Here is a 12,357-nt window from a genome sequence, read left to right as displayed (position 1 = left end):
ACACTGTTTATGCTTTAATCTATAAAGACAGAGGAAGTGGCAGTCTGTATGTATGTAGAAGATTGCTGCACAGGGCGAGATGAGGCAGGGATATTTCACTCACACTGCAGCACACTCTCTGCACAGTATAAATGACAGGCTACAAATGGAAACTGCATTACAATGCACGCAGGCTGCTGCCATGTGCACTTGTTTACTGCTTCCTGAGATGCAGAGGACAGCCAGCTTCCCTCCTGCCATTATCTTATGGCAATGGGGGGGGGGGCAGCCCACTCACAGAAGCTAGAGCAGATAAGGGTTATATCATTTGGAATTAGAGGTACAGAGCAATTAAAACATGTTAAAACAATGTTAGCCACAGCTAGCCCAGCCCATCACCAGATGCCCACCAATGGTTTATTCTTCAACCATTTCCATAAAGACACAAAAAAAGTTAAACTTTCATAGTTCAGATAGATCATGCAGTTTTAGGGGACACCAGTTCACTTGGATCTTGAAATTTGCTTTGTACTTTTGGTATCCTTTGTTAAAAAGCATTGCTAGATAAGCTCAGGAACAGTAATGTACTACTGGGCTGTGATTGGTGGCTACAAACATATGGTTCTTGTCACTTGCACACTAGATGTCTTCAGATAGTTCACAGATGTGCATTGCTGCTCTGATTCCTGCCTTTCGTAGGACTTAAACGCATAGTTATAAGCAAGCAACAGTGTAGAGCATTTTATATTGCACTTACTTATGTCCCTTTAACCCACCTTTGGGTAAGGGCAAGTACAGTTAAAAAATGTTCATTGAGGATTTTAATGAACATAAATAAAGTTTTTACATTTTACCTCATGGCAGAAGAATAACTGCCTCAGGTTCCATATCTGGAGAAAGCACAAGTGTCAGACACTATATACGCTCCAGTAAAGCTGCATATTCACAGAAGTCAAAATAGGCTAAAGAGAAATCTCTTTATTCAGTTTCTTAGCTTACTTGTCTTGCCCCCTGCCATTTTATTTAGGTTGTATGTTCCACATACATTTAATTAGTAGAATATGTTTCACAAATTTGTCATATGACCTACAGTAAATACAAATCAACCTGAGAAATAAACTAGCTATTTTGTAATAAAAGCTTTCCCAAAACTAGTAATCACCACAAGGGGAATATATTTATACTGGCAGTTTAAGGTTAAGGGATAGATGAAAGAACTTGGACATGTAAGAAATTCAAGTCTGTTAGCACCAAATAACTTTCAACTTTTGTGCAATAGAAAAACAGACTAAAGCATAATTATCTTCTGTCAGGATCCCTTTAATCCTGCAGCTAAAGAGAAACTGACACAGGCAATTAGAATACACTTCACTGTCTGATACAGCAACATAAATAATGTGTCTTTGCATTCTCATGCTTTAAATATGCATTTTCTTGGCACCATCCCACAGAGCAGAGAACTGTCAGTTGTCTACGGGGCTGTAAATAGTTCATATAAACACGAAACTCAGCACGACCATCAACTGCCTGTGCACAATAATTGGCTTTGACCTTATGCCAGTCCTGACAAAAGGTCACAACTTTGTCAGAACTTGCAAGGTCAGCTAGCATTTGATTTTCAAGACAATCCTACATATTATAAAACTATAAATGCAACAATATACGATAGAACATACCATGTAGCGCTTTTAAGAAATTAATAAGTCAAAAAATGTGCTAGCTGTTGAAGACTATTTTTTTTTAGAAGAATGCAAAACATATAAATACATTCATTAGAGAATGTTATTTTTGCAATACTGATCCTATTTTACTTACTAGGCATGTAAAGTGTCTGCAAACTCATGGAAAACACTTTATACAATATAAGTGTGTGTCAGCAATGCAAGAGATCCATATAAACACAACATCTATATTATAAATATTGCAGAATTTATTTATTAACTTAAGAATATTAGAAAAATATTTTCATCATCAGTTTAAAAATCATATTTAGAAAAAAGGTTATTTGTAACCTTTTCCACAATTCTTTGTAACTACATCACAATCTGAATCTATTTGCAAATAATGTCCTTATTTAACTGTGAAACCACTGAAAATATAGCTGTCAGATGTCTCAGTTAAAACTAGTGGGTATTTTAGCAAATAAGTAGATAATTTCAATATTTGGTTGAATAACATCCTTAAAGTTCTCTGTAACATGCACATACTTTAGCAAAACATTTAAAAAAATGTTTAAATTAGGAGTCATATAAAAGTCATATATTTGGACATTGAAGTCTCTTTTTAATCCAGAAAATTTATTAGACCTGCAAGCTTGTTCTCAAAACATCCGTGCACATTTCAAAGATGACTTTAACCATGCAAGGTCTACAGGTGGAAGTATATCAGAACTGTACCACCCAAAAGCTTCAAAAGACAGCAATACTCATACACAATAAATCTATCTTCTCAGTTCCTCCCCGAATATCCTAAAACCCCTTGAAAACCAAATCAAAGGAGCCTTTTCAACAAGGATTGATGTTGTAGCAAACAAGGGCGGAAACCTTAACTCAACAGAGCTCATATTTATGGTCTACACAGGAGAAGAAAGTGTCCGATCTGCACTTTTAAAGAGATTGACAACTAATCGGTTGTATGGCAAATAGGAAATTCTTTAAAGGAGATTTGCAGTCTTTAATAAGCTTACTATTGGTCCAGTGGAATGCAATCCTGTGTTAATCTGCCTAGGAATGCTTTTTATGAGAGCTGAAACTAAAGTCTTAAATATTAATAATGGTAGATGTCATGATAAAACCACTTAAAATTAGATGTTGCTGATAGAAACGTTTTGAATAAAAGTGATATCAGTTTTTGCATATTTTACTGTAACTGTAGATTTCATCCCTAATATAAAGGGAAATATAACTATCCAGTTGGAAGGTGAAAATAAGATACAAAGCTACTTATTGAGGTTTTCCTAAAATAAAATAAAAAAACTGTATTCATGAGCCCTTATTTGACTGTATGGCTTGCCAATAAGTGAAGACCTTTAAATGCAAAGTGGGCCTTATTTTCCTAGTCTAACATTTATTATGTGATCATAATTATTACATAAATTATGCAACCTAGGTTTTCCCCAAATACCTGCTGGTGAATTAAAACAATTTGAAGTATTTTAAAAACCTAGGTAACAGAATTTGCTTTTTGGCCTTTTTAGAGATTTTCTTTTATCCTTTAAACCCTTTTAGTGTTTTATGTTCCAAAATGTGTTTTGATCAACACAAAAAATTTCAGAGGCAGTATATAACCCCACCCCCACCCCGAAAACAATAACACCACAACAACACAGTCCCAAGACATATTACTGTAAAACAATCATACAATTAACCTTTGAAAATATGACTAATAATTTTGCAATGGGACATAGTGCTCACAAATCGGTCACTCTCTGCTCACCTGTCCGGGCTGCTCACATGCGGTCTGATACCTAGCCTGCTGGCACAGCTCCTTCACACGCTCATATTTTGGTAGGTAGTTAGACTGTGGGGCATTTTTGCTTGGTTCCTCTTTTTTTCTGATGAATTTTCTTTTATGGTTAAAAAAAATAAAATTATACAAATTGTAAAAAGTAGAAACATATGTTACTACATTTCAGAAAAGAAAATACAAGGGGGAAGAGTAAAAAAACAAACAAAAGAAAAACAAAAACTATATTTTTAAGTCACATTTACAAAATAATATATATATTAATAATGAAGTTCTATATTATATTTAGGATATACTGGGAAAATCCTTTTTAAGTTACTATCACTTTAAAATACTGAAAAATACATATAGCTACAGAAAAGTGGAGTGATTAGACACTTGACTGCATACAATATCCAGTGCAAGGTAATCTGACAATGCTTTACAAATAAATAAAAATACTTTGTGCAGTAATATCATACATGCGAAAACAAATTAGCAGTAAAAGCATAGTTAATCAAACATTTAGGCAAAAGAAATGAGGAACATCCAGTTTATTTATTCATATAATTTACACAATATTGGCTAGATGTGGAGTGAACGTGATATTTGCGCTCCACAAGTAAAGCGCAATGTGAAAGGGACCTCGCATTCGCATTGCATGGAAGCTTTATGCTTATGAGAGCATGCTTCCATAGGCTCCAATGGGAGCCTCATTCTGATGCCGATAGACATAGCACAGAACCTAGCGCAGCCAAGGGGGTAAGTCGCGCAGTATTGGGGAGCATATTTAAAATATATATGTATAAGAATATATATTTATGTGTTATATACACATATTAACACATAAATATGTATAAGAATATATATTTATGTGTTATATACACATATTAACACATAAATATATATGTATATAAGCATATAAACACAGTCCCCATAGACCTCAAAGTAAAGGCACTTTTCAGTGCCATTTTTTTTCCCTACACCCCACATCCCCTCATTTTAACCCCTTATAACTGCTTAGTGTAGTTATTTTTTAAAAAGAAAACGAACCAGAGATCTGACCCCTGGTTAATTATGCTAAGTGCAAAGAGCTACCGCAATTAACCAGCCACTTGTAATAACTGGTTATTTAACGTGGGCCGTAAACAGGAAAATTTGCCCTTTTAAGGGCACACATTAAATTAGCACTCTACTTGTAATCTAGCCCTATATGTGTATAAGTACAAGTCTAAAGAGACTATACTCCAGGACTGGATAGGTGCAGATAATTGTATTATAGCAGAAAAGTACAAATTGTAATATTTGTATGTGTGTGAGACTGTATGTGTGTGTGTGAGTGAGACTGTATGTGTGTGTGTATGTGTGAGAGACTGCATGTGTGTGTGTGTGACTGTGTGTGTGTGAGAGAGTGTATGACTGTATGTGTGTGAGAGAGACTGTGTGTGTGTGTGAGACTGTGTGTGTGTGTGAGAGAGAGAGAGACTGTATGTGTGTGTGGGACTGTGTGTGTGAGACTGTATGTGTGTATGTGTGTGTGTGCGCGCGCATGTGTGTAGGTGGGGCCAGTATAGCTTAAAAAAGATATTATGTAAAATCAAAATGATTCACAATAAAATGTTGCACAATGGCCTCATTCAACAAACACTGGAAGTTATGCATATGAAGCTTTCATTAGTAGATATACTGTATGTACACCACATGCATTTTTGTATTACGAAAATCCCACTCTAACATTAAAAGTAGGGAACTAGCTTCATAATATAAAACATCTCACACCTGTAAATTGTTTATGCTTAATTAGCAACATATTAATACTGGAAATATTATTCCGTTACATTATTTTTCTGTACTCCTCAAAAGGACTCATTTTCTGCTATGGCATTTTTATTGAAATTCTTATAAGGTTCACTTTCTTGAAGCTCCTTTGGTGTTTGTCAGAGTAAAAATTATATTAATTATTTAATAAAAAATAAACTAATTTACCCTCTTTCCACTAGGAATGTATCCCTCCAGACTTTGTTCTTTTTATTTGTTCTCAATCTATAATCAAGAAAAACAGTGGTGGTCAATATTTAAAAAAAAAAAAAAATCACAGTATACATGTGCATTAGGTATTTCTTACATTCTAGCTAAAACACTTAAAAAATATAAATGTGTACATATTTTATGCAGAGCGGCACAGTACAAATGGTACCTTTGTTATATTTGGAAATGGGTAACTTTATCATATTTTTAACGCTGGACGTCCAGTTATATGTACTTTATTATTTTTAATACTATTTTTAATATATTTTTAATATGCATCAGAAGTGCTAGGCTGCTGTATATTTATGTAATCTTATAGTCTATATTCTTTATCATTTGTGGTTAATCACTACTCTTTTAATCTGCTTTCTATGAGCTAGTCTAAAGGGCAGAATTAATTACCTTTGATTACTATATTAACTATTTCAGGTTTTAAGAATTTCACCTGCTTATTATTAATTTTAGGTTTCAACCAGTTTTTAACCTGTCCTCTTCTACAATTGTTTGATAAATTTCTACTCTTCACAAAATATTTTATCTCATAAATTTTTTTTTTTTTTTTTTTTTTAAATCATCAGCTAGATTTATTTATATTTATATTTTTATTACTCCTAGCTTAGGCTAGTTCTATTTAGATTTTTATTGTCATATTGGGTAATCGTCTCTAACATACCCTTATCTATAGTAACTGTTACCCTAGCTTTAGCGCCAGTATTTCCACTTTTCCTGTTAACTTTATCATATAAGCCAGTATCCATAGCTTTGATATTTCGGGTTAAAAAAAACATACAAAACGTTTGGTACTTTTTGAAGATCATTGGGCTCTCTATTTATTTATGATTAGTGGTTTCAGGATATTGTTTGTCTTAGTGCAATGAAAGTTTGCACTTCCTTTCTTCACAGCTGTCTATTAAAAGATAACTCCAATTATTTTATATTCAATTTTCTATAGAATATTTTCCCCTCAAATATTATCATTCAAATTGTAAATAATAATTTGCTAAAAAATACTAAATTTATACTTTTTTCTGTACATTACCTCTTAAATTCTCAAATTTGTGTGCAAATTAATAAAAATCTAGTTAAATGGTCACCAAAACTACTAGGTTCATACATAGACAAACAAAATATACCTATTTCCTGGTCTTTCGATATCCATTAAAGGCAAAACAGATTTGCCATCCATATCTGGGGGGGTGTCAAGTCCAGCGATATCCAAAATTGTTGGAGCAATATCTAAATTCAGCACAATTTGAGGCACTCTAAAACAGAAATACAAACGATACACTGAATATCTTTTTTTTTAAACTCAGTTTCAGGATATTTGTATACTTAAAATACATATACCATAATTATTACCAAAGAGGAATGCATTTAATAAGAAAGCATCAAGAAAGAAAAAAATAGCTGGAACTGCCAAGTTGTATGTATATTGATCAGCAGGAAGCTTAGTAAACACAAAAAGTGTAAAATTGGCCATTTGTAATGAGAGAACCTTTCATTTCAAACAAATTGGTTATTATTAAGTAACTAAATCAGTAGTTGCCACATCTCTAGAAACTATCATCCAATAAACCATTAGGGTCACCATAAAGATTATAAGGCTTTAATGTCACCCATCCATATCACTAACATAAACATAGCACAGCACACATTTATACCACAGAATAGGCTTTGATACAAGTTGAAAGCAGGCACTTCTTGCCTGGAATACAGAGTTTACATAAATTGTTCTTAGTAGCTTTGTCTGTAAAAGACAAAAAAAAGTGATTTTTTTTTACTGTCTAAACAAGTTATTAAACTACGCTTTGTTGATGAAGTGCAGGGCAATGATTTTAAAATGGCAACAAAAATATCTGGCAGAATATTAGACATACAACAGCTGTAACCCAGACATGGGAACGTACACTGATCCTGGCTCCACATTTGGACCACGAACAAAGAAAGGAACACGAATATCAAAGTCATATGGCATGGATTTCCCCTTTACCAGTCCAAACTGTCCTATGTGGTAACCATGGTCAGCTGTGTAGATGAGGTAGGTGTTTTCCAGTTCTCCAGTTTCAACCAACATATTATACAGCTGAAAATAATACACATTAAAATTATGTTTAATATATAGTTTATGGTTTCTTTATGATATCTTTACATTTCTTGAAAATACAGCTATGATCGTGTATTAAAATATGTTATTGTTTCTTTTCAGAAAGATAATCGCTAAGGTATATAAAATGATTGACGAAAGTTCACCAAACTAAGCAAAATGCAAATTCCATTAGCGACTTGCTTAGCATTTATTACAAAGCAGTCCCTTGCTGAGATAAGACTCTGTGTAGTCATCAACACTTGTAAAGTCCCACATTTAAATGAATGCCAGTTTAGTTTGGAGGGAAAAAAAAGTAAATGAAATCATGCTTATCACCATTGATGGCTAACCATTTATGTTAGAGCCACACAGAAAACTCGAAGCCTAAAATCCCTCCTTGTGAGGTGGGCATGAGAAGTCATCACTATCTAGAAGTAGGATAAAAATGGTGAGTAACTTGGGGAGTGCTACATAGGGACATAAGCCAAGGTATGAAAACTTTGGTAAGTATGACTACATTTCCAGTTATCATGGCTCACCCTGGTAGCACTCGCCAACAAAGATTTTCAAAGCAATAAAATCTAAGCTGCGAAAACTTTTAGCATCAAATATAGAAAGAACTTTGAAAATCCTTACAGTAAAGGCAAGCACATATTTGTAATGTTTCATAAATAAGTGAGGATAACCCCACCCTACTGCTATACATAGATTTTTAGAAAATGGTCTAGTTTAGCTACCCATGAAGTAGATATTGCCCTTTTTGAATTAACTTTAAACCAAAGTGGCTCAGGTGCCTTTTTGATTGTGAAGATAAGAGGACACATTATTTAGAAGTTGTAGACATATAGCTTTTACTATGTCCTTATGAGATCACTAGCAGTCCATCAATTTTACGCTCTATCTATGGCGTATATGTTCTTTTCATTCATTTATTTTTTTGAGGGAACAATAATGTTTTAGGAAGTAGGAGTGTTCATATATTCATTATTCATTAGGTAAACAAAGGCCAAATATAGCTGTGGTTTGAGGCAATTGTCTCTTTCCGCCATCTGATTTATTAGTAAATAAGCGCAACAAACTAATATCTGCGCAGATCCAGATATTCCTGTGTTGCACTTCTTTCCTAATAAATTCAACAGTGGAAAGAGCTGTATGGCTAAGACCATAGCTATATTTAGCATTCATTTACCTAACAAATATATGCACATTAAAATATATACAGTACACATATTGGGAATTAGGAAGCATGAAATTCAGACTAGTTTTACTACACGACTGAAGGCCAAAAAGGTATGAGAACAGAAGTGCTGCTCCTAAACACTACTCAAAAGGAGACCATGAAAATAGACGAATCAGTGATTTGGGAGTTCATTTCATGTGAAATCTTTTTGGGGCTGTAACTAGATCATATAGTCCGTATTGCTTTAAATAGTGCCTCTCAGTTAAGTTCTCAGATGCAAGGCCTATATAGTTGGATGAAAGAGTAGACCTTGAAGTACACTGTCTAGTTGAAGAGCCCAGGGTTTGTCAATAAATGTTCTAACTAGTAGAGATAACACTGGGAAAAAAATACATTTTATGGTGAAAGCATCCACAGCATCTATCTCTGGGGGGAGGACACCAACTAACAAACTAAGCTCTCATTATTGTTTTTTGAGCTTAATCAGATCTAATCAATGAGTCAATCATTGAACCATTATGTTGTTTGAGAATTTGTTCTCTCTGAATAATCTGCTGATTTTAGGACTAGATTATGAGTGGAGTGCTATTTAACGCTCCCACTCAATCGTTAACTGCACTAGAAGTAAGCTTTTTTCACGTGTCGGGTTGCACTTGTATTATGAGTTGAAAGTGAATTGTTTTTGCTTGCGTGCTAACCCGATGAATGCAAAATGGCGAACAGAGTATTCACATATTCCTCCATAGAAATCAATAAAAAAAACACCCTACTCGAGTGCAAACCATATTCTCATGTGCGCTAGCCCAACATGAAAATATGGATATTTCACATTGCAATGTTCTTCACATAGAAGAAGAATATGTTCCATTTATTCATAAATACATATTTTTACATATATCTGATGGTATTTTGGTACAATATATATTTATACACACACACACACACACACACGTATGTATATATATATATATATATATATATATATATATGGGAATATGTATTTAGAAATACATAGAATATATTCTGCTATGTGAAGAACATTGGAATGTGAAATATTTACAGTATATACTCAGTATAACACTTTATTAAATATGAATATTGCATAAATATGATTTTACATATTTTAATTTACTTAACTGCAAAGGGCTCCAATTCACTTCTATACATGTCTATATATGTGTACATATATATTTATATGTGTGTGTATGTGTATATATATATATATATATATTTGTTTTGTAATTTCCCCTATGGTTCTTGCACCCAGACCTGTCTGGGGTTAACTGCCCATGACTCTGTGGACTGCACAGCTTCTTGTGAGTGCCACTGAGCACCCAGGGCTGAGCATGTTGCAGGGTCATATATATATATATATATATATATATATATATATATATATATATATATATACTGTAAAGGGCTTTAAAATAGAAATACATACATATAAATGTTTAAAGATGTATATGTATGTATTTCTATTTTAAAGCCCTTTACAGCCTTTTTTTCTAACACCTGACCTGAGACCTCATATCTTTGAGCACTTATAACTTTTTTTGTGCAATATATTTTTAAAATAATTTTTAATTTTATTGGTGTTATTATGAGTATAAGTGTACTTTGTAATATATTTTTGATGTGGGTTTTTTTGTGACACCTTTTTGTTTTGCAAAACAGTTAACCAGAGTAATCATTCTAGTGTAAATCACAATTGCACTTAAGCAATTGTGTTTACTTTCATCTCGTAATACCAGCGGTAAACCCAATGAGTTCAAACACCCACGATAAACCACTTATCGCTCGAGCATAACTGTTAATGCTCCACTCGTTATCTGGCCCTTAATGTGTCTGACAATATCAAAAATATGTATTTCTATAAAATCTGTTTAGTTGTATAAGCAAAGTGCTTCGGGTGTTTCCTTAGTATCTATATACTTATATTTACTTAAAGGAACTAAAATCAAAGCTATACATCTAGTTGCACGTGCTAGGCATGACTGTCCAGAAGCTACACTTGTTACAGAGGATAAAAGAAAAAAAAAAAGGAAACACTTTTATACATCAACTAAATGCCCCATATCTTCTTGTTAACCACATTTTAAAAATATATTAAATGAAATAAACTAAAATCAAATTGCCAGTTTGGTTAGAGAACAGTTCAGACTAATGGTCTTCATCCAACCTGTCTGGAGGACAACATTTAAAAAACAAACAAAAAAAATAAAAACAGAGCAGGAGTCTTCCATTCATCTGAAAAGTAGGGTTTTAGGCTTTGGATTTTTGTCCTGCCTCATACGTAAAGAGACAGTCTTCCTTGGTGAGTGCTACTAGGGTATGTCAATATTTCAAAACAAAGGGGCCGATTTATCATGGCCCATATTGTGCCTAATGCACGTGTTTCCGTGCGAGCCTTCAGGCTTGCCGGAAACAGGAGTTAAGAAGCAGCGGTCTTAAGACCGCTGCTCCTTAACTCGCCCGCTGCCTCCGAGGCTACGGACATCAATCCGCCTGTTCTCATACGATCGAGTTGATTGACACCCCCTGCTAGCAGTCGATTGTCAGCGAATCTGCAGGGGGCGGCATTGCACAAGCAGTTCACCAGAACTGCTTGTGCAATGATAAATGCTGACAGTTTCGCTTTCTGCATTTATCGATGTCTGGCGGACATGATCGCTACAGCGGATCATGCCCGCCAGACACTTGATAAATCGACCCCAAAGACTGAACATCTAGAGGATGGTGCTTTGTATGTTTTGTAAAATTGCATCACCATAAATATTTTATTCTGCAATCCAGAGTCTATGACCATATACAGTCTAACAATATTTTAAAATCAACTAAGCCAGTTTACCTCTTCTATCCATATCATCTAAATACTTTTAATTGCAAAAATATGCATTTTTTTTTAAATGAAACATACAGGTTGTCATAATTGTTATTGATAAATTAAGTTCTTATATAGTTGACATTGGTGAAATATTTAAGAGAAGAAAATATATATTTTTAAAACAGTTTGTGTAAAAAAAGCTTAAGAAAACTGCCCAATTTAACTTGTCTTCTAAAATGTATGTTTAATTGAGGTATGGTGGAGACAAAAGCATGAGATTAAGAAAAAGCATGAGATCCTACATTTCATAAAAGTAAGAGTCTTATCATTATTGTATGTTTAGCAAATGTAGGCAAGTATTATGCAAATTAGATACACAATTTCTAAAAAACAAACCACTTCTGGATAGCTGTTTCAAGTTCATCAACTCTCATCAGCTGTGCATTGGTAACAATGTATACAGATTATACATATTGGGAAAAGCAAGCAGGGATACTTGTGCAGATTTGCTAATTTTCTACACAATTATTCTATATTGAAATGGGGGATTTTAATCTCATGCTTTTATCTCCACCATAGCACAAATGAATATTGCTTTTTCTCTGGAAATAAGCTTCACTAAGCAGCAAAACAAACCTATCTTCTGCTGATAAAAGTTAATCAACTTAAAACAGCTGTCTTGAAGTAGTATGTTTTTTTGCTGCACCTACCACATAAAGGGGGGAATTGCTGTAGTTGAGCAAAGTATTAGAAATAAAAAGCATGAGATATTGTATATCTAATTTACATACCTTACCCAGAATTCTCTGGTGCATT

The 12,357-nt window shown here is 33.7% G+C and overlaps 1 protein-coding gene across 3 annotated transcripts in view; it reads right to left on the bottom strand.

The window, feature by feature from the left end:
- SULF1 (sulfatase 1) overlaps positions 1–12,357 on the bottom strand; it is a 228,259-nt gene that overhangs the window by 62,736 nt on the left and 153,166 nt on the right. For all 3 annotated transcript variants that reach the window (XM_053715105.1, XM_053715103.1, XM_053715104.1), the window contains 4 exons: positions 7,359–7,534; positions 6,585–6,713; positions 5,410–5,466; positions 3,415–3,544 (listed from right to left, as the gene is read on the bottom strand). In XM_053715105.1, the coding sequence (XP_053571080.1) occupies positions 3,415–3,544; positions 5,410–5,466; positions 6,585–6,713; positions 7,359–7,534 (492 nt within the window). The remainder of the gene's footprint in view (positions 1–3,414; positions 3,545–5,409; positions 5,467–6,584; positions 6,714–7,358; positions 7,535–12,357) is intronic.

The sequence above is a fragment of the Bombina bombina genome, chromosome 5 (genome assembly GCF_027579735.1).
Source record: "Bombina bombina isolate aBomBom1 chromosome 5, aBomBom1.pri, whole genome shotgun sequence".
Classification (NCBI taxonomy): Eukaryota; Metazoa; Chordata; class Amphibia; order Anura; family Bombinatoridae; genus Bombina; species Bombina bombina.
This window is presented reverse-complemented; position numbering and strand designations above follow the sequence as displayed.